This window comes from Apostichopus japonicus, chromosome 22, assembly GCF_037975245.1.
Source record: "Apostichopus japonicus isolate 1M-3 chromosome 22, ASM3797524v1, whole genome shotgun sequence".
Classification (NCBI taxonomy): Eukaryota; Metazoa; Echinodermata; class Holothuroidea; order Aspidochirotida; family Stichopodidae; genus Apostichopus; species Apostichopus japonicus.
The window spans coordinates 8938745-8963045 of record NC_092582.1 but is presented as its reverse complement, the minus strand read 5'-3'; the positions used below and the strand labels follow the sequence as shown (position 1 = coordinate 8963045).

The window sequence follows — 24301 nt, the reverse complement described above, 5'->3', positions numbered from 1 at the left end:
ACCCACGTCTATGGATAAAATACACTATAAGACTCATCGAGAACAATATATTGGGGTTTCTGTTTCAAATTTAAAATACATTTTTTTTTTGACGATTTGGTTCACGAGAAACGTATCTATTAATAAAAATGAAAGCTATATGTAGGCTACACCTCATCGACGTTGTATTTGAACTTGAAATAAATGTTGGCGAGCTCTCATTTCTGTTTGTTGTTTTTCTTTGCAAAGCTATATTGTTTTGTACAAAATATGTATGTAAAATTTATTTGTCGAGAAAATAGAGTTGCCAACTTAAACAGATATAATATCGATAAGAAAGAAATTTCAAAATATCTTTAAGAAAAAAAAAATGTCAAAGGAAATCTCTTGGGCAAAATACAGTTTTTACCAAAGTATATTTCTCGAGAAAAAAAATCAAAAACAGATTCGCCAAACTTTTTTGTTCAGTTTCTATATGCAAATGTCACTTACCGGCTTCCGTTATACACAGCTAACACATTCTCTATATGATGCCGCTATGTTTATACTGCATAGAAAATAAGTATAGCATGTACAAATATCCTTGTGCATATTCAATACTTGCGATATTTTCATATACATATTCAGTACTTTCACATTCTTGAAAAATGACAAGGACCTTTTTTTGTTGTACGCTTTACTTAAGTAATATTTAATTAATTGTATCAATAATCTATTATGTATCTAATATTTATAAAATGATCTTTGATACGTTGTCAGTGGAAAAGGAGCCGTTAAAGGAAACTTATGTTTTAGAACACTGTACAGCCTTGCCAACGCTCGTCCAATTAGCGCGTGTAAAAGTTACCGACTGCATGACGTCACAGTGAAATTCTTACTCTCTGGCCTGGTGTCCTCGTTGTACATGCTCCGGCTGCTGTGTATATATATTTTGTGTACTGCACTGTGTGTATTTATCGCGTACATCACTTCCTTAACTGAACTACGTGCTGTGAAGGGACTGCTCGAGAGTTTCTCAAAAACTTCCAAAAATGGGCTGCGCTAACTCAAGACTCAAGGTGGTACCTGAAGAACTAATTAAAGAGAAGACCCACAAGCAAAGGCGTCCGAAATCATGGAAGTTTTGGAAGAGAGTAATAGCTCGATGCAACAAGGTAACTACACTTTTTTGTAACATAGGTCTTCATAAGGCTACACCCTACGTCACTGTATTGTACTAGCATATATAATGCTCATAGTTTTAAGATTTCAACTCCGTTACATTGCATTGTGGAAACGCACAACTGTTACAATAAGTAGTAGATTTATTAACATTCTTGTAAGTATTTCAATAGTCATATTGACAAAGTAATGGTGTTAAAGCATGTTAGCCTCGTATTGATAGGCAACAAATCCTTCGAGATTAGTATTCACCTCTATAACATATATGCCTATGCTTTATATATGTGTGGGAAGGGGGGGGGGGGGGTATGCGCAGTATGTTATATATCAATGTAAGACAACAAAGCAAACGGACTGTGACTAGGCACCCAGCAGTTTCCAGTGAAAAGTCATACAGCTCTAATTATTACATGATATATTAAGCCTTGGTCTACGTTATGTATGCATAAATTATAGAACGTTGGGAGAGTGGAGGCAAAGACAATGGATACTAACTATAGGAGAAGCTAATGACACTATGAGGTGGAGTCGAAAAGGGAGAGTTGGGAAGAAGTATGGGGAGGGGGTGGGGAAGGGTATGGGGAGAGGGGATAGGGAGAGGGGAGTGCAGAAGGGGTTGGGGAGAGGCGAAGTGGGTAGGGAGTGGGGCAAATGTGAGAAGGAAAAAGAAAAAGGGGACAGAGAAGGGTGAAGTGTGAGATGGAAGGAGAATGGGCCAGAGAATGGTAGGCCTATAGGGAAGAGGAGGGGATTTGGGAGGGTAAGGGGAAGGAAAGGGGACTAAGAGGAAAAGTAATGGGGACAGAAAATGATAATATGGAAGGGGAATGGGATGAGGAGAAAGGAATTGGGGGAAGGAATTAAGGAGGGTAAATGGTGTCTTTATACAGTGAAATATACTACAGTATAACTTTGTGGATGTGTTAGCTCCACATGAAAAAATGTATACTATAAATAAATGTTGGTATTTATCTGGCCTGTATATTTTCATTTAATGTGATTTAATTTCATAAGCAAGCTTATACTGTATAGTGTTGAGATTTTTAATTATCAAAAAAGTGGTGAAAATGATTTAAGGAGATCTTACCTTCTATTTGTAGAAAGTTATTGATGATATTGCTAACCCATTCCCATCCACATTCCCTCTATCACTTTTACAGTTTGTCAATCTTGTATATCAGCTAAGCTCCCATCAAAGATATAGGTTAAATTTGTCTAATGACAATTGTGAACTTCATTAGGAACCCACCACCCTCCCCCCAATCCTCAAGAATAAATCTAAAATTAAATTTGTTTAAAAAAAAAGAAAAAATGTCATTCTTCTAAATCCCGGAAACTATACATGGATGAAAAATGCTTTCTGGAACAGGAATGGCCCTGTCCCCTAGTGATATAGTCTAAAGTTCCCAACTGCGAATGTCTTTCCCCTTTTATCTTTTTTATAGAAGAAGGGGGGGGGGACTGGTTAAACATTGAACGGAAGGGACAGAGGGATATAGATGATTTGATCTTTCATTTATCTGGTTTCATTCCTTCCTCTACTACATCACCATAGTAGACTTGCATACTAGGTCCCCCCCCCCCCCAAGCCAGAAACCCCTCCATTTACCTTGGTAATGTCATGAAAAATGGTTTATCAAAATACTATACAAACCCCTCCCCATCCCACCCATGCACCCACCACTCACCACCTCCTCACACCACCCCGCCCCTCCCCAAAGATAAGAGAGAGTGAAAAAAATAAAATAAAAGGGGAAAATGTGTCTTGTCTTCTTTTTCTGCTATATGGCATAAATAAATTAAAAACGAATACAGTGTTCTACATTATTTGAGTTTCTATTGTTCATGCTAATTGTTTGATTTTTCAATTGTTCATTGCTCTTGTCCTGTGCTTGTTGTAAATTGTATTAATTTTCTTTGATATTATCTATAGCTTTTAATACGATAAAAATGCAAATACTTTATATAAACACAAAGGCAAAGCTGAATAATCAGTGATGACATGGAACTTACAGAGTTTGAGATGTTAGGGGAAAGGGGGGGGGGGGGTTATATGATTTCATATTTAGTAATAGGAAACTTTATGTCCATTGTTATTGTTATCATAAATTGAATATTAGCAGTCATTACTAGCGAGGTATTAGGGCCGGGGTGGGGTGGGGTAAGGTGGGGAATGAGAAGAAAAAGGGATTTAAAACTACATTGATGGTGGTATTGACAGTAGGTATTATTAAAACTTATTCTAAGTGGGTGCATGCATGAGTGGGCTATGAAAGGGTTATTTTAAACCCTATTTAGATGTCTACACAAAACCTTAAGACACTTTCTCTAGGTATATTTCCCTACTCCTTCATATATAAGTTACACCATTTTATACTCTGCTATACCTATAGAATAACTAAACTTGTGTATTCGTTGTGCTAATGGTATGTACAACGCATGCTATATGTATTCTTTAGAAACCTGTGACGTTTACCAAAAAGGGTATATCATACCCACTAAGCATTATATAGCAGATGAAATAATTTGCATATAAGCATCCACCCTGAAGTTGGTATATCAGGATGATTTCAGGGAGAAATTTAAAGTTTGATACGTTGAAGAGTAACTAAAACATTGCTGTCAGTCCAGGTGCATTCCTATACAAATTTTAATGTACATGGTAACATGGACATTGAGAAATGACTATTTGAAAAGTCGAAGATCAGTTATAAAAGTGGATGATTTTTTTTTTCAATATACTGCAGACCATTAGATCAGAAATACAAAATTCGAGAATTTGGAAAGAATGTGACATTTATGCCCTCATACAACATGTTTACAATTGATCACACATTTGTCAAAGACAAATGATGTTGAATGTCATCCAATGGTACTCTTTATCTTTACATGAAGTAAAATGAGAGGAAGAGGAGAGGAAGAGAAGAGGAAGGGGAGAGGAAGCTAGGGGAGAGGAAGGGGAGAGGAGGGGAGAGGAAGGGGAGAGGAGGGGAGAGGAAGGGGAAGCTAACCCCTGAACAGATCTTGTAAAAATGTTTCGATTGAATTTTTAGGATTTATAAAATAATGGATTAACATTTCGGCATTTACATCAGTTTAGAAAAAACAATTAAAACCGCCAAAGCTGGTTATGTGTTCGATTTCTTTGCATTGGAGGAAAGATGAGATGTACTGGCGAGTGGTACTTCAGTGACTTCTGAAGAAAGACGTGGGTTTAACTTTTATACTTTCGTCACATTTAATTTATTGTTGACGTGAGCTGCAAATATCATTTAACGACAAGATAATGTAGGCTTTCATATCATCATGGAATGAAAAGAAGGTTTTCTTTATATTCCAGTTGTTCCATATTAGATTGAAAACATCCTAAAATCTATATTTTTTCTTTTTACCCACCCCCCCCTCCTAAGTTTGACCGGTCGATAAGTTTCACTTGCAGACAACGAAAGCCGACGAGCATAAACCAACAATAAATCGGTTAACTGAGACAAATTATTTTCCAACAACTACTTCCACCCCTATAGGTGACCATGTATATACACATATATAAAACATGTACATACAAGTCTTACTTGAATTAATGAATCAAATATGTTACAACTTTCAAGCTCGTCACAATGTGGTTTCACATTCCAGCAGGTGTCATCATGCAATGTGATTTAATATCAGAGACGTTTCCGTCACAGATAAAAGACAACCACTTCAAAAGCATTTCGTTCGTGCCAATTTGATTATGAAAACAAACTGTATAACTATGAACTTGTCGAATGGTTTAAATCAAACTATTTCACAGAAAGGATAATCGCAAGCGTATAATTGAAAACAAGTACTTTATCAGAAGCTCAACAAGGGATGGATTGGAGAGCAGAGGTTAAAACAAAACAGTAGAAATATGCCAGCGAGTTTCGAATTCGAATCCTCTCCAAATAGTAGCAAGAGGGAAGTTATATGAATCCTCCCCACCCCTCTGAACCCCCCCCCCTTTAAAGCTTGCTGCAGAAACACACACGTCGAAGTCCGTACATAATTTAAAATCGGAAAAACAGCTTCATCACCTACCAATATTCTTTGTCCCTTATCCTGAACAGACAAACAATACATTCTCGTTAGTATCTCGCGACTCCTCACTGCCCAATGTGACAACCACACATATCATACGATTTGTCACTATTGCTATATACATCGTAATAGATTAACAAAGTAACTTAGGTAAACCATATACGTCCTCCAACACATATAGGCCTAAATTCCAACACTAATCGAGTTGGGGATTTTTTAGGGGTGGGAGGGGGGAGAGGGAGGGCGATGATGGTAGTGGAGGAGGGGGGGGGGGAGGATTAGTTCGACACCTGGAAGCATAATCTTCAAATTTTATGAACCGTCACTCAAAATGTCACAACATATTTTTTTTTTTCTAAACTGCATCACACCTTATCCTATAGTCTATACTCAACTTGTGCGAACAAAAACAGCAAAAGTACAGCATTTGCATATGTACTTTTGGATCTTTTGAAATCATATACCTTTGTGTTATGAAACACTGGTATAGTTGCTTCATTAGGTAAAGCCAGCAGGGTACACGCGTGGAACTCTCATTGTCCTTTGTACACTCAAAATGCATCACATACATCGTCGCTATACAGACGAACAATTTTGATATTCCTCCTATTCCAAACCTTATTATTCCAGAATTTATAACACATAAAGCACAAAAACGCAAGAAACCTATTTACTGCACAAGTATCATTACATTTCCCAAATCTTGTGGATAACTAAAAGTAGCTCCATATCAAATTAATTTAGGGGTCATTCCAACATAAAGTTCAGCAGTGACGTGTGAATCGCCAGACATTGTCAAACGCAGGCCCGGGTTCAAGGGTGGGGGAGGGCTGGAGTGATTCTCCTGTCCAACCCCGCACAAAAATTAAAAGAAGTTATTTGCACAACCTTGCATGTTAACCTTATATAATTTTGGAAGACGGAGGGTGGGGGGGGGGGGGTGCAGAACCTACTAGGCTACATGTAATCGGCTTCAACGGCCCAAAGGCTAGTCGTGATTGACACAGTTTCCTTTATTAAGTCCAGGAATTTGATCGATGTTTCAGGAAACATCATTAAGTATGGTGGTCTACGATTATTTCGCGTACTGTGTTACACATTGGCTATGTATACGCACTGTTATACACTAGCCTATATGCCCAGACTATAGATCTAGTTTCATTGATTGAAGGTCCAATGGTAACTTTGGCCTAGGCCTAGCCTAGTCACTTTTCGACGCAGATTTAATCGATACAGTCTCGTCGAAACCAGTTAAAATTTATAGAGCCTGCAGTGCAAGAAGGAACATTACATTTGTATTCGGATTTTCTTCGTGAATTAGGCTTATTTCAACCATTTCGAAAATGTAGCAAGTGAAGATGATAAATACGAGATGTAACCTCACCTGATTCCACTTCAGGAATGACCTTCTGATATGCCGTGGTCTCTGGATTTGTTATCTATGCACATATGCTATAGTGTTTATTACATCCATTAAATCCAATATATTCCATTAGGTGACTACAGTTGATGCTGCTCGCATGCAGGAACATGATTTAAGTGCCGGCACAAGGCAGATATGGCTATAAGACAAATACTAAAAAAGCACCTGCAACGTAAATATTGAATTAGTGTGTTCTATTGATCTTAAATTCGAAATCCAATTAGAAACTGAAATGCGCGCAACTATACATGGGCCTGGGATACATGTGTCGACGCGCGCGTCCAAATGCGCAAGTTGTGAAGTGCACACATCTGTTACCGCGCTTCGACGCAATATAGTCTTTAGGGACGCGCGAAAAAAATAATTGCAACGCGCATTGTTTCCCAGGGACCTCTTAAAATAGATTAAAGTTTGATCTGATTCCAAAAGACCAATATTGTGTATGAAATGCTACCAGGTAATAATAGGCTTGACACAAAACAATAGCTAGAAATCGCAAGTTATATATGCGCTGTACTGGTGTGATAGTTTTGGTATACGCTAAAAACTTGCGAACTGAAAAAGTTCATAATTAAATTTTATGTAATTACTACACATCTTACACCTGCAATATTAGTATAAAATATCTACCCATATATCGAATGCATTTTGACCATATTTGTAATGAAACTTTCAGCAATTTCCTCATAAATGGGAAATGATATAATCGCCAATGCATGAACTAACCTGCGGTATGTGCAATCGCAATGTACTTAAATTGGTGGAATGTTACTAGAAGACGACCTCCAGTTCGTTCACAAATGCAAAACTGGTTCTCGAAATGGGGCACTGTATAAAACATTCTTCACTTTTTACATTCGACAAATAACAATAGATGAACTAAGTAGCACACACAACATATTGTGCGGGCAGTAATTTATTTTTAAATATTTCGGCAAAAAAAAAACATGCTACCTGCATGAAGTAAACTTTTTTTCGAACAAACAACATATATACGCATCCGCTATAGCAGATTTTTTTTTCAAGTTCGTTTTAGCGTAGGTTTCTATAGTTTTAATCACATGCATGATAGACATGTAATATTGAACAACTTCATGTCAGGGTACAGGAAGTGAACAGCGTATCAAATCTGGTTGATGAAGTACCGTAGTCAGACCGGGCCAAAAAAAAAAAAAATACTCTAGAGACGCTCATATCCATGAGAGACATCGTACCCGTTAAAAACACATCTGAAATGAAATCAAATTTACTCTATCCAAACATCAGAGACTAAACCTTATCAATTCATTAATCCGAATGCGCCAGATCGGGCGTCTGGGATAATTATATCACCGGACTCCCTGTTTGTGGCTTATTTTTCATCCCACATTTCCACGAGACCCCTAATTGACCCGTGACCCCATCTCCCCCGACACTCTCTGGTCAGATACGATCATTTTTCCCATAGCTATTTGTTTTGTTTTGAATTTACATATAAATCATTTTCATTTGTGTGTGTTTGTGTTTGTTCAGTTGGGAGGGGTGGGAGAGAGTAAAAGGTAAGAAAATATTAAAGCGGAAATTGATGGCAGAAAAGTGACTCACTGTTACTTTTGAACGTAACTTACAGGATAACTATCATTTTCGTTATTTCAATGCAGGTGAGGCCCGTCCCCGAGCACAAAGACCTGGATGAGTTCCAACTCCGACTCATCAATAAGTCCCGCCCTAAATCAGCTCCAAAGCAGATCAGTTTGGAGCTTTACGTCCCAGACCTGGGGAGCTCTGAGGATGAACCCCCAACAGCAATCTCCCCCAACAAACTCCGACGGAGTGGTATGTTTATGCACTTGTATATTATTGTCATTATTATTATTATAATTATTATTATTATTATTTTACAAGTTAAGGATATGGGTATTATCTACCACACGAACTGCAGTTTTGTATTCTATTAGAAGAGGTGTAAACGTTTTTGTATTGTTGTGGGTATAGGGGGGGGGGTGGAGATAGGGTGGGTGTAGAGGGTGGTTCAATTTGAGAGATATACAAACATATACAGATTGGGAACAACGTCAGTTTAGAAAGAACTTTCAACGAAAATATATCAACAAAACTTGTCATGAATATTTATAAATAAATGCTCTAATCAGAAAAGTTTCACCCCATAATTGACCCCCCCCCTCCCATATTTTTTCTTCTCATTTTCTAACCAGGAGTCCGTCTACCTCCATTGCCTGCCAAACAAGGCATGAACAAAAAGACAGGCAAACGAACTGTCAACATGCTCGACCATCTGGCCAAGCAGGGAATCTTCACCGCCAGTAGCTGTAAAGCCCCCGAACAGGAGATAGAGGGGATTAAGGGCAGTGTTGCCTTCAAAGTTTGTCTCGACAAGCGTCCACTACCACCTCCACCACACTTCAAATTTACCACGAAGCCGCGGAAGAAGGTCGTGTCCAAGAAGGACATCGAAGGGAAGCTGGAGAAGGCCACGGAGCGGCGTGAGGTGATTACTTTGTAATTCTCGTACTGAAAAACAGATGCATATTGTATTTAGGGTTACGCGGGAAAGAAGACAAAGGGCCGGGACGGGGATTGTCACAGAAGGGGGAAGGGAGTCGCTAATATAAGCTGCGCGGGAAAGAAGAGAAAGGGGCCGGGACGGGGATTGTCACAGAAGGGGGAAGGGAGTCGCTAATATAAGCAGCAAGATGATTACATGAGTTGAGGCCCTTGGTTAATCCTTTTTCTCATGTGCACCTCTGCTTACGTTGTATCGAATCCAAGTGTATGGTGTGATGTGTGTATATAGGTCTTTGATCTTGTTATTTGCAGAGAGTTTCAAATTACCATCAAAGTCGACAGCACCTTTAGCCCCGATCATTATATGTTAAGTATACGTTGTAACCTAAATCTACCACAAAAGATAAAATGCAGTCTTTTCCAAGTCCATTTCAGCATAATTACATCAATAATAATTAGATTTATTCCTCTGCACTTGACAGCAACAAGCAACTCAAAAGCAGGAGAGACTGCGTCTGAAGAGCGCTCGAGTTGATAAAGTCAGGAGAGCGATGCAAAATGCAGAAAAAGCAACCCAGGAAGAGGCAAAGAAAGAACTCTCCCAAAAGATCAGCCAGGCTGACGAGAGACGACAGGTGAGATTGTCGTTACCACACTAGAGTTGCAGTTTATATTTTTCTTTATTCCTGTTGGATAGGTTTACTCGGTTGAAGAATTCAAAATTCTACATTTTTCTACATAAACGAGTATAGAAACACTACCGGAAGTTCATATTCGTTATATAGCGGCCTAGTAAAAATTTTTGAAGATTTGGGGAATTTGTTTTGGTTTTTTGGCAACAACTCCCCCAGTTCTAATACCCAACTTAACTTTATAAATCGTGTTTTTGTAAGTTTTAAGAAAAATTATTAGGAAGAATAAAGTCTAGGCAGAACGTTGACGATGATTGTATTTGGATCGCATCAATAATAGTATGCAAAATTCACCGATCGCTATAATTGAAATGATACTCCGGCTTATGATGTATGATATGTTCGGTTAACTTGGCTGTTTGAAAGCCTCGGTGGTTATTTAAACGTTTGATTAATATTTAATAACAGTTATAAAGGTAAGTGTCGTCAACACGTTCTGAACACACTAACTAATGAAATTAAAATACTAGAAATACGTATATATTTGGTATGATGAATTCGTTAATATAATTTCTGTTTATGTTATCAGCATCACACCCTCAACACTACCAATCTGATGAGGCTGAAGAGTGCTAAGGTCCGTGCAGTTCAAGAGGCTAATGCAGCTAAGCAGGAGAGGATGAGCAAGTTACAGAGCAACGACATCCGATCCAAGCTGGAGAACAGCCATGAGAAGCGCGTCAAGTTGCAGAAGGACAAGATTATTCGTGTCAAACAAGTGGCCAAGGCCAAGTTCACAGAGAGGGACTGGCAAAGGTGTCTGGAGAAGGCTCGCCTGAAGAAAGAGGAGGAAGCGAGATTGAAGTCTGCAACAGATAAGCAGAAGGAGGAGGAGGAGGCGACGGAAGATGAGTTTCGTTACAGCATCTATGACGACGAAATTGAGACATACCACGCCTCAAGCTCCGAGGAATCTCTTGATAGTTTTTATGCTTAGTTCTTTATATCAGTGCCCGGGTTTTCTTAATTACCCCCTCCCCTTCCCCCACAAAAAAAAAATTAATATAAAAATGTGGTTTTGTTGGTTGGCTTTTGTTGAGAGAATGGTGTGAATGTAAATGGTAATTCCCGGGGCCCAAAGGCCCCGGGCCTCGTCCGGGGCCTGGAGACCGGGTCTTGGCGGCCTCACCCTCACATAACAAAACATTAAAAATTCACATACACCAGCACACACGAAACAAACTTACACATACAATAAACATTCGCGACACACACTGGACACACTATATACAACTTATCACCACACACTGACGGACAGACCGACGGTCGGACAGACAGACAGAGGGGACAGTAGACAGACTGATGGTATGTTTAATAGGTCGAGCTGTATATATTCACTGAGGACTGAAACAGCAATTTATATCTTGTCTAATATTCTTTGTGGATTCTGACAATGAAATATGTCATATTGAGACATCAATGTGTAAAACTAGATCATTTGGGAAGTCACTGGTTGATTTTAGAACTAAGCGATGGCAAGGAAAATGAATATTGTTCTTTACAACATGTATCATGATCGATCAATCACAAACGTCACAAATAGGCCTACTATAGAGAAACAAATATTGGTGTATATTGGATCGATAATTGGTCGACGAAGATCCATGTCGACAAGGTAGATTAATGAATGCAAACAGTAGTGAATGAAAAAAATCATTTAATATCATCGAAATGAATGACTTTGATTGCTTAAACTGAGTCATATTACGAAATAATTACACTTAAACATTGACATCAGCTAAAGGGGTCATTTATCTCATAAACAGTATTTTATCACGCGCAGGATTTACTATCAATTCTCTTTGATTGCTTCTCACTATGATGACGTATATTGTGTACGTAAATGAGTAACTTACCCAGCATACCAAATTCACCTAAAACTGTTTTTCTTGTCATATGGTTCCATAGATTTCAAGTTACATTTAACCATACCCAATTTTCCCAGTTTCCATTTTGTCCCCTTTTTTTGCCACATTTGAACCACAGATTTTTTTTAACCCCACACTTTTTAACACCGTAATTTTTTATCCCACAGTTTTTTACCTGGTAATTTTTTTTACTCCAGATTTCCCGCTAGGCATTCCCCCTTTATTTCTATTATTATGCTCTTTTTGCACATTTATACCACACCCCGTACCTTTTTGGGGGCTCCTTTTTCCGCTCTATCGCCCGCTCGCTTCCCTTTATTTCCCCATTTTTTTAAACTAGTCCAAAAATCCAAATTTGATATTTTTTTAAATGTGTGGGTATTTTACCTCATGGCGCCAATCTCACTCTGGCATACAACATTGCGTCTGAAAGTGATATATCATTGACTCAATTGAGAGGTAATTTCCTTGTTATTGTGGGAATACCAAGCATTTACATTTACTCTGTAGTTTTAGTACCTGGATATTATTGACCCTATACAACACTTATGTAGGCTCACAGTTTGACCGGAGTCTTGAGTTTAATTCTATAAGTGATTTTCGTTTTCATGTTGCTGTGAAAGTGAAGCGCTTTGATTGGTTGATTAGAATGACGCAGACTGCATTATGAATAACGTGTCGGCGATAATCTTCCACATGCAGTACTGACCAGGCAGTCGGTTGGCAGATTGCCTGGCAACTGATCAACCCTAGCTTACTCTAGCTGATCATATATGTGACATTTGAATATATCAATACAGATATGACATGTACCGAAATTGCACGGTAAATCCCGAGATCACGTGGCAGATATAGACCATTAATAAACATACGTTTTCAGAAGACTACAGATACTCACATACAGCATATAATAATACCTACACACTATCGGACGTTATAAATAACCAAACAGTAGCAATACATACCCTCAAAAAGAAGACAAACATCGAAAACACATATACAGGTTTCATGTCATATACAGCAAGAATACACAAACCGACACACGCAAACATTCAAGCACAGACATAAGCAAATATATACACATATACAATAAAAAATGTATTATTCATATCAGTGCAATCATGTAAGACCGCTTAAGTCTTGAAAAGACATGTTTTGTTTATGATTTGAATATTCATAAATATATTCAACAGACACAAAATATTGCACAGTACCAACCAAAACCACACACACACACGGACTGATATAATTCTGACATATACATACACACTAACACACAGATACACACAATCAAAAATGTATTATTCATATCAGTGCAAACATGTAAGACTACTGAAGTCTTGAAAAGACATGTTTTGTTTATGATTTTGAATATTTATAAATATTCATAAACAACAGATCACTATAGAGGGTTGAGGCCGCTTGTCTTGTTTGTGTGTCTGTCCGTTGTTAGAAGTAAAATCATCAAATAACTTTGCAAATTTCGAAAAACAGTAGAAAACTATCATGCAGAGCTACGAATGTGTAAGTTGGTCTCCTATGCAGTGTGTTTGTATGTAAGCACCAATCGCGGTCTTGAAAAGACATACAAATATACAAGTGGGATTAATTATGTACTGTGTGACGTCATCACTTACAATTTCATTGCAAAGTTGTTGGAGTTAAATTGCAACCGGTCGTTTGTCATACCGTGTCTTTGAAAACCCCACCAAAAATGAACATAAAATTTAAAAATAAAATAAAAAATATGATAAAAGACAAAAATAAATAAAAATGAACACATAATCCAAATAAAGACATAAAAATTATGATAAAAAGTAGAAAATGAATAAAAATGAACATAAAATCGTGAAAAAGACGAAAAAAAATCTAATAAAAGTAAGAAAAATTAATAAAAATGAACACATAATTCACTAAAAGACAAAAATTATGACAAAAGTAAAAAATGAAATAAAAATGAAGACATATTGTAAAAAAAAAACACCACGTAAATGAAAGACAAAAAAAAAGAAGAAAAGCCAACCACATTCCCTTCCCAGTCTTCCCCAAAATAACACGAAAATACTATTACTAATATTAATTATTGTAATTTTGAATCCCGGCGCTGATGTAATACTTTGCATATTTTACTTCATTTTTCCTCCTTTTAATTCTTCATTCCGCATTTCCTTACAACAATTTGCAACGAATATTAAAATGTATCGAAACTCTCCGGCGCTGACCTCTTTTCCATTGCATCTACCAACGGATGATATCTACGCTTCCTCTGATCTCTACTAAAACTAGATCCAACAAAATTGTTTGAATTTCCTGTAAATATGGACAACTTGCCAAAATGTAAAATTTGTTATATACATAAATATATATATTGAGCTATCATAAAGAAAACGAGTAAATTTAATAACATATCAATTAATATCTTTTGTGTTTTCTTTATATCTTAAAGGAATTATCTGATGTCAAAAACAATAATGGAACCTAGGTCCCTCTCATCCCCCCCCCATCGAATTTCAAAATTTTTTCCTATTACAAGGTATTAGTTAATTATGTTTCTATAATATTTAAATATGGAAGGATTGAGCCCAGTCAAAGATGTCATAATCTTGGCATAAAATTTGCTATAGTTCGTATGTTTCGTAAAAAAAGAAAGAAAAAAAGACCGTTTTCTTCAAAAATTAATTATAAACTGTTTATACGCATTGGAATGTGCAATGCTCTACTTTGTGAAGTAAATGTCACCTTATACCGTTTCGTTCCAATTAATATCAATATCGGAAATTACAGTTTATAAAAAATTAAAATACTAGGTTTTGTAACATCTGTATATACGGTTAGGTAGATGAGAAAGTGCATGCTTTAAGGGGAGACATGTAACAGAAGAGGGAAATGAACACAAGAAATTTACAAATTAAAATTTGCACTCCAGTGAGTTACATGCATGGTTGAAAACAGTGGGGTGTGTTTTTTCGGGTGGGATGGGGTGTAGGGGGGGGGGAGGGTGCGACACTGTATCAACTGCAAGCTAAACTGGATTTATTTATATGATTTACACGTTTATTAATTGTATAAGCGCAAACAAACACAAAGGATAGAAGAAAGAAAGACAAAAGAACAAGATCTTTTCCCTTTACGGTTGTATTAAAAGTTTCAGATTAAAAATCGTTAATCCTTTACTTGTGATTCTAGTCCAGATATATCAGTTAAATCCTTATCAATTAGTTTCAATTACTTATGGAAGCAGTAAGACTTCAGAGGCTTGTATATATGTTACTCAGAGTGAAAAATAAACATTGTTCTCCTCAATAACAGCTTACCAATGTGAGGGTGAACGACCTGGAGTTTGGATTGGCAAAAGGACTAAACAGTTTCGATAATGGTTTACATAATCTCGTAGCCAGTTTTCCATTTATTCTAAGTAAAATGTAGCATTATTATAAATGCAAAATAATAACGATTTAAAGCGGAATACTTCCTCTTTCACAAACGTCTTTAAATTTTCTCCGGAGTTGGTTTGATCAAGTTCACTATATCACGACTCCCGCTTCCATATTTGCAAAAGAATGAAAATAATATTAAATGTATATGTTTTGTTTTAGCTTATTTAACCGTATATGATAGCAGAAATTTAAGCGTATCCCCTTTGCAGTGATTAACAGACATGATGCTAAATCATGGCATATACTTATTATGTTATATATAATATTTTAAACGTTGCACCCTTTTTTCTGAAATCCCCCTATACTGTAATTCGTTAATCCAATTAACACCACTAGCTATTATGATTTGCTATACCATTGAAAATTATTAAATTAGCTTTATCAACGGTATCTTTATTAATTACTTTCACTGTGGCGGTCTATTTGCGCATCTGTTGACGTCTTTTCTCTAAGAGAGATTCAGCTAGGAGATTGAGCAGCCTCTTCTTTATCTCCTTCCTCTTATTTACATCTATAGGAGGCAAGTCATTGTTGACGTCATTCTCACCATTGCCCTGCTGGTCATTTACCGTAATGATGGCGCCCTCATCCGTTTCATCATCGTCGTCCTCGACCATGTTCCAAACGTCGGACGATTCGGTAGTACTGCTACTAGGCATCATCGTGGTTCGTCGTGGAGTAGTGACGTCATTCTCCTCTGCTTCTTCTTCTTCTCCTGCTTCTTCTTCTCCTGCTTCCTGTTCCTGCTCTGTCAACAGATCCAGGAAATCTTGTAAAACGTCATCAAGTTCAGACGATTCAGTAGAACTAGCTGCCGGGGTCGTGACTGGCGTGACCGTAGACGAGCCTTTAGGGGTCGTTACGTCATCATCTTCCTGTTCCTGTTCAATCATATTCCAAAATTCCCCGAAAGCTGCTTCAACGTCAAAATAGTAAGTTGACGACGCGGCTGACGTCATCGTACTCGTCACTGTAGTCGTCTCGGACTCGTCTAGTTCGTTGAAGAGCTCGTCGAAGAATGCCTCCCACCAGTCTGTGGTGGTTGACGGCATTTCCGTACTAGTGTTGTCGTCATTTTCGAACAGTTTGTCGTAAAGCTGCTGCCAATAATCAATGGTTGTTTGTACTGGTACAGGTGTCGTGTTGGAACCGAATCCGGGCCAATTCGGCCAATCGTTGTTATTCATTAAGCCATCGAGCTCGTTTGACTGTCCAGTGAGGGCGTTGAGGATCTCGGTGATATCTTCGTCGGAACCACCCAGTTTAATACAGTAATTGAACACATAATTGATCACGAGATCACGTTTTTCCTGTGATAAATATAAAAAAGGTTTTTCGATCAATTACGTATATTAGTATAACACATACTGTACATATAAAGTTACCGAGTGCGTATAAATTAGCTTCAGGGTATGGATATACCCACAAAGGAAGATATCGGAGGGGGGGGGGGGCGCCGTGCTACAATGTTACCAAGAAAGAACCACCTACACCAATGCCTAAAAGGATCATGAAACAATCTTACGATTACCTTTCATCCTATCACTATTTCCAACCATTCCCGTGCCCATACTATTGCCAACATTACCAACAATTACCGTCATCCGAGCCAGCTGCAATAATTACCGCCATTTCCAACGCTACCATCACCTACAACCTTATCACACCCATCCTGTTATACCTGACCACCACGTCTCACCATGTCCGTTACCTTCCGCCATCTATAGACATTAATATACGTTCTTAATAACACCATCATCTCCAACCATTACTGGATTCACCAACCATTGTAACTGTCTCGAACCATTAACGCCATGACTAGCAATTAGCGCCAATTCAATCATTGCGCCATCACGTACTATACCGTCATCAACAACCCGTAAACGCCATTTGCAACTATAAGTACCCATTGAACCATTTGCAGCCACTCTGGACTTTTCTACAACTTACAATTCACCACTAACCATGTCCCCACCACCTCCATCCATTACTGCCATCTTTCAAACATTACAGCTATCTTTGGTTCACACATGGTACATCGATTTGCATTGTTAGTTTCCCAGGGAGAAACTACCTATACCTCTTCTGGGAGCTTTAGGTACTCAATAATTAAATCAGAGGGATCAGCCCACCCCTTAGACCCCTCCCCTGAATGACATACCATCACAGCCCCAAACCCTACCCTGTACAAAAATGATTGGCGAGCCCTTGATCGGGTTTATGTACACTTACAATCGTTTCAGACCCACTTTGAAGGAACGAAACTGCATCGGAACACAATTGAGTGTGAGTGACACCTTTTCCATCTTGGACATCGACCTGTTCATCAATTTTCGATAGTGGTTGGTCAGTTACGGGAGCAAGTTGTCTGGTGGATTCTTCCAAGCTGTGTAGGCGCTTACGAACCTTCAATAATGACATCATTTCTCGGACGGCTTTGTCCTGAAGAAATTAAAAATGAAAATTAATGAAAATTTGGTTGTATATTATTTCAGTGAAATGCTTCGACACTGTAAATATTTTTATTGCCTTATATGCAAGTGAACGAGAAATGTATATCTCCTTAGTAACGAGGAATGCTTTTCCAGCCTAATTAACAATTCACACGTTGATGCTTATTCTGGAGAGACTGAGTTGACAAGTTTGCAAAATATAGCTCCTCCAATAAAGCTCCTCCAAACAAATCCGCTTATTGATGATATTTGTATCATATTGATGATTCTTAATACAATAATTGGATGCCAAGTTTGTACTTATGATAAAAAGAGACCGTTCATGCAGGTAATATTCATATTGGCCAAAAAGAAAGAAGGAAACAAAAGAAAACAAGCAAATAGAAAGAAAGGATTTAAATAGAAACACGTATGAATGACAGATTCAGGAGGAGGAGAAAGTGGGCGGAGTCCCACATGTGGTATTAAGGGCGCAGTGCAATAATGTTACCCAGGGCTGTACGGCTCTGACGTTACCAATTTAGTAGGTTATGTACATGTTGAAAATGCAATATGAGACTGGAGACAGGTAAGAGAGACGAAAAATTTGGGAAAAAATAAGACAAAAACTATCTAATGACTTCATGAAATAATAAACATGATATATTATCTGGTTATGTGACGTCAAATTTTATTAACCAACTCAGAAGAAGCAGATTCATAGTCAAACTGCGCATGTGCCGCAAAATTGATGAGTTTGATGGAAACGTTCCTATAACAAATAACTTATAAATATGCCTATGCTTAAGTGATAAGATCTTAACTAATTATCTCCATGGTATACCATCATTGTGTGAAAAAATGTTATGAACAAAATATAATGCAGTGCTTTTGGTTGAATCACTGTACATACCCACATTCGCAGTGAGTAACGTAATCAGAACACCTGAGACGGTTTTTCATTACAAAAAAATACCATGTTCACCAAACAGAACTTCAGATACACTAACATTAATCCAAAACCAAAACTTCTGGAAAATCAACCATAAAGATTCTGAGAACTGTTAATAAAGCAAAAGGGCTGTGTTGAAAAGAGCCTGCAAAGGCAAAAACTCATACAGCACGCTATATATAAGTAAATATAATATACAAAGCAAGCACTAACATCAACTAATATTTTGCACAACTGGTACCCATGCACAAAAAATAGACAGGCATGACAGGAAATCTAATGAAAAACTTCATGTCCAAAAATCTGCAAACTGTAAGATGATACTTATCAGTGCTTGATGCAGATGATATTATCTTGAATACAGGTCCTAGCTGCCAGTCATATCTTCACCATAAACTTTTAAACCAACAAGATTCCAATGGATGTAAGATCACACAAGAAAAACAGTTGTAAGCCTTGGGGATTGTAGAATTGGAAGGAAGATGTAGTTGGTGTTATGTGGGGGCGAAGTGCTAACAATGTTACTAACTGTTGTAGGCTAGGTAGATTAAGTGCATAAGTAAAACGGAGACAGGTAAGAGAGGAGTGAGTAAATTACCATGCTCACCAAACAGAACTTCCGATACAGTGTTCTCTTTCAACTGTTTCCTCTTTCTTTCAATAATTAATAATGGATACCAGATAATATCCGTAAACGATAAAGAATTTGTCGTAAAAATCAATAAAATGTTGTGTCAAACATTCAAAATCTAGCTAACAGTTTTCATTCATATGACTGCCTTTTAACATAGTTAAAACGATGTTTTATTATTGTTTAACTCTCTTTAGTCGCCTGTGTGCATCATTCGTACAGCTAAATTATTTCATCTATCCTCGTTGTTAGCAGACTAATAACCCTACAACTTACGATAGTTATTCGTTTCAATTATTTTGCACTAACCAATAATCCTGCGGTTATATATTAATTTGTCTTTTATTTGTATATCAAATACCAAGGAGTGTTCAAAGTCATTGCAGGGGTCGTCACTCTTTCTTCAAGGTGTGTAAAATTTACTTCAGTTAACACTTGGCTTATAACTCCAAGATTGTAGGCGACGATTGTGCATTGGGCGAACGAACAATAAAATAATAACAGTAATCAAAAGAAACTCCCATCTGCATTCCTCAGCTTCTCCACCTTTTTATATGTTTTTTGTTTATTCTAATGTAAGGTGATTGGGAACCTATTGTACATTTTCACACTCCTTCTCACTCCCCCCCCCCCCCTCCCCCTTGCCCGCAGATACATGCACACACAAACACAATCGTCCGTTTCATTGTAAAAATTAAGTTATATGCAAAGTTTGCAGCAGCAAAACAATTGTATTAAATCTGAAATTTGGGAAAATAAACGTGAAAAGAAAATTTCAATTAAAATCATTGTTTTTCCATCACCGTCCTCCCGTTCAATACAGACTCCTTTATCTACAGGCAATATATTATGTTCGTATAGGATACTTGTTGAAAGGAAAGTCACCCCATGGTAGCATTTAGGCTCGAGACCAAACAATTTGATCCACTCTATACACTACTTTGAAGGTCAAAATTAAATAAAACTGTTAGCAAACTGCTTATCCACTAGAGAGCCCGTGTAAGAGAATGTGTATAAGTAAGTTGGACCGATGTTTCGATCCTAGCAGGATCTTCTTCATAGGCTAATTAGTAACAGTAACAGAAGGGACAAAACACGCACAGAATACAGACAGGTTAATAAGCATGGTGAACACAAAGAGATAGATGTAAAAGGATTAGTAGACAAGGGATTGAGAGAAGAAAGAAAGAAACCAACAGGGAGAGAGGAGAGGTAGGAGATGAACAGTGGAGGGACAAAGAGAGGATTAAGGGAAGGGGGTAGGGAATAAGCTAGAAAAGGACAAAGAAAGGAAGGTGTGGAGAAAAAAAGGGTGGAAGAGAGCTATGAGGAGAGGAGTGATGGGTGGGGGGACAAAGGGGATGGAGGGGGGGGGGGTCATCGTTGCTGATGGCAAATATGCTAATAAGAACAATAGTGGGCACTGTGTACATGTACTACCAATATACCAGGGAGTTGTTATGGAAACAACTCCCTGAAAATTCTGAAGTATTGTTGTCTATACTAATACATTAATGCGAACCTCACTGCTGGTAGGTTAATTTACGGTACTTAAGAAGTTAAGCGTCTACCGGGCATAAGTAGGGTGCCAGCATGGGTTCGACTTTGTTTCGTCAGAGTATATATCAATCCTATATTCCGGAGATAACATCCTAAGGGATTTACCATTCAGGAATAACACTCAATGGCAGTGAGTTTGCTACCGCAGATAATTTTAACATGAAAGTATTAGTTTGCAATTTTCTGGTACGCCAATAATTTCCTCAGGTTTTCTTTCTCAAATCACACCACACATCTAACAAAAACCAGGGAGATCGAATTGACCGTTTAAAGGTATTCTGTATTGGCCCTAAATATGCTAGATATTCAAATATAGTCACCTTTGGTCTAGTTTTTATTACAACCTTCGAGGAAATTTTCCTCACTGGGACGTTCAGTCATCTTGTGTGTTCCTTAAAAATGTCTGAGAACAATTTGGAGAGTAAAGACCTCCAGGAAAGTACTTTTTGAAATCTTCTAGCAATTATAGCGTGCTAAAATTTGGGATCTATACTGACTACCTTTACATTGGCGTAATCTCGTACCAGCTTTCTATAAAGCAAATATTTACCATAACAAAGTAATTAAATGGTAAACACTTGTCTTTACAATTTTGATTTGAAAAATGTCCACTGATTAACGTTGAAGTGCAGTGTCAGTGTGTTAGCAATAGTGAAAGCAGTCAGTTTCTATTGTTATTATTGGCTTATTCTAGTACTGAAAAAGTGGTGTTTGGTTTACCAAAAAACGAACTGAAAACTTGATTTGTACATGCCTTGTAAAAGCAAACTCAGTCATATTTATACACTGTAATAAAAAGGACTGAAATATCAAACTTCGCATGAACCTTTACTGAAGAGACAATGGCTACACTAAGAATTCGCAAATATTTTTTTTTTTGTGGTAATTTTTAGGCGTTTGTTGGCAAATCTACAAAGTAAACGATGCTTTATAAAACTTCTACAATTTGACCTATAGTTACAGTAGGTGGGCGATTAATTGTGATTGCACCAAAGATTTACGACCACGGTATGAAAACAATTTATATTATACTTAGGCTATATGTATATCGTATAATAGTTTACAGGCAGACTCCACTCCACAATTATTGTGAATTAAACCCAGATCATAATAAAGAGCTGTTTGATATATGAATGCAATACTTGCACAGAACTGTATAGTCAAAAAACAATACTAAAAAATAGGCCTACAGAAAATGACATGTTGATATCAAAAACTAGTATCTTATGATTACTTACATGTTTATGATCATCTTAAAAGGAGTATTTGGTCTTTATTTTCGTAAAGTTTGTTATGATGAGCAAAATGTTATGAATGTGTGTACGGGTCTATAGCCTAACTAAATTACTCAGCCACATGGTAATGCAATGGGTGAATCTTTAAAAAAAAAATTATGTGTGAATGAAATTCATGCAATGTTGAATATTAATATAAAGTCTAAAATTAGTCTCTAGGGCTTATATTACACATGGGTGGTCTGGGATATTATAACTAGTAGTTTTTTTCCACGTTTCTTCGTTTTTCTAAGATTTTCACTCTTAACTTTTGTTCTTTCTTTTTCTTTTCTTCTGGTTTCATTCACTAACTTGATAAACGCGATTTTTTTTTTTATTGAACACTTACTTAGGCAAATTATTTTTGAATATACCATACACCTGTATTTACTGTTGTGTACATGTTAATACATAAGTTGGAATTGAATTGAATAATAATATTACCCTATACGAGTTAGACTATCACAAATTGCCAAACCAAGGCATCTTAAAAGCAGCTTCACATGAAGATTTTAAAACTCACAAAATACTTTTTTTTTGTAACAGACCACCAAAAAGTATAATGGGTAAAGTTACGTGTTTACTATCAAAGTGAGTTTGGTCTAGCCTCTCTGAACATGTTAACATCAAATTGAATATAATGTGACTTTACATGATTTGCATCGAATGGGGGGGGGGAATTCCTCCCCTTCCCCTAGTATTATGATATGTGTTCAACGCATATGCGTTATATTCATCTTCTGTGGAGACGAGAAATGATTGACAAAATCAGCATTATTTACGCCTTCATTACCGCTGTCATTACGTAAAATTAATAACCAACATTATATGAGTCGTATGTGTTGGAAAGTTCTAACGAGCTACAGCAAAATTTATCAAAGCGACTTATAAAAACGGTTTGGATATATGAATGGAGCTGGTTAACATGTAACGCAATATATAAACATTTGAAATTGGTAACTTGCTTGGTTGGCAACTTGCTTTGAAACTTTACACTAAGTACAATAATAATGCATGGGCAGATTGCGTGCACCTTTTCTCTATTTCACCTAAAACTGGTTTGGAGTTGATCAAACGTGGGAGGACAAAAATCGAATCAGGATATCAAATAGATGGTATAAACAAACCTTCGAAAGATCTCTTTTCTGTAAATCCAGTGAACGTCCCTCAACAACGAACATGTTGCATAAGACAAAACTCAACACGCTGAGTATTATAATTTTCGCCATGTTGTATAAACGGTCTGTAACTCAACTATTGATAAAGCAACAACAGGTATATATTTGACCCGTACTGCTGCAGTTGTAATATCCTATACGTGAATACTAAACAGCTTGTTTGTCGCGCCTCCTTATTGTAGGCGACACATGTAATGGTTCAGTTACTTCGTATAGCCTGAGTCACCGTGTAAAGTTGGGACGTTTTTTCACAATTAAGTGGAACAATAACAAAAGAATGTAACAAAAGGGTACGAAAGGCATTTCTCCTTTGTAAATTGGCTTGTGAAGGAGACTCGCTCATTGATGCAGTGTTTTAAAAACGCTAAGGAAATTCTATACATGAATGGTTCACATAACGACATTTATTTTTCTGCCGGGCCCATGCATATGATAAGTGGCTTCGACAGGATGTCGACCTTTCGAAAGCATTATTATTCCTCTTTGTTAATTACATGACCTTTAATGAGGGAACCGAAGTACTTTGAATATCTTTATTTTCATTGACATTTTGATGATGGGTTACTTGTTTGTTTAGAAACGTCACCCAAGAGAGTTTGGGGCACGAAAATAAAACGACTTAAATAGTTTACTCTCAACCTAGTCCTCCTTAATCGAGACTATGACTGAATGTGATAATATCTTGATGATGGAGTAGAGAAGAACTGTCCCCTTTGGTTAACCAGCTGCATTTTACAGAGCACTTCTCTTACATGTCTACACTTCGCTGTTACACTTTCTCATCTATACTTGATTGACAAAATGTTTGACATTTCAACACCTTGTGAAGGCTCTGACCACATACGTATAGGTCAACGGTAGGTTTCTCCTTCCTTCTCCTTCTTCGGACTTCCGAATTTAGATTCAGTTTTTGAATTCTGGTTACGTATCTTATACTTTTAATTTCACCATTTTGGGTGAAGGGTGAGAGTGGGATGACACTTTATGTCACGGAGAGGAGAGGACTAAGATGAGAGTTAGCCCCTCCCTTTGGGAAATTTTGGTAAAATGAAGGTTGATTATATACGAAATAGGAGTAGACTATATGTTGTATCTTTTGAAACAATATTGAAGAATTTAGGTTGTACGTAACATACATGATACATATTAA

At 37.3% G+C, this 24301-nt stretch overlaps 2 protein-coding genes across 2 annotated transcripts; one reads left to right on the top strand and one right to left on the bottom strand.

Annotated features, from left to right (window-relative positions):
• The first annotated feature begins 835 nt into the window (after window positions 1–835).
• Window positions 836–13478, top strand: LOC139964229 (uncharacterized). Its single transcript, XM_071965675.1, has 5 exons — window positions 836–1133; window positions 8263–8437; window positions 8818–9110; window positions 9610–9762; window positions 10349–13478. Exons 1-5 carry the CDS (start codon window positions 1011–1013, stop codon window positions 10754–10756), a joined length of 1152 nt encoding a protein of 383 aa, XP_071821776.1. The 5' UTR covers window positions 836–1010; the 3' UTR covers window positions 10757–13478.
• Window positions 13479–14804: 1326 nt separating this feature from the next.
• LOC139963966 (uncharacterized) lies at window positions 14805–23299 on the bottom strand. The gene is made up of 3 exons (XM_071965228.1): window positions 23101–23299; window positions 17357–17566; window positions 14805–16434 (listed from the first exon to the last, which is right to left on the bottom strand). The coding sequence occupies exons 1-3, from the start codon at window positions 23200–23202 to the stop codon at window positions 15544–15546; spliced, it is 1203 nt and encodes a 400-aa protein (XP_071821329.1). The 5' UTR covers window positions 23203–23299; the 3' UTR covers window positions 14805–15543.
• Between the last annotated feature and the right edge of the window lie 1002 nt (window positions 23300–24301).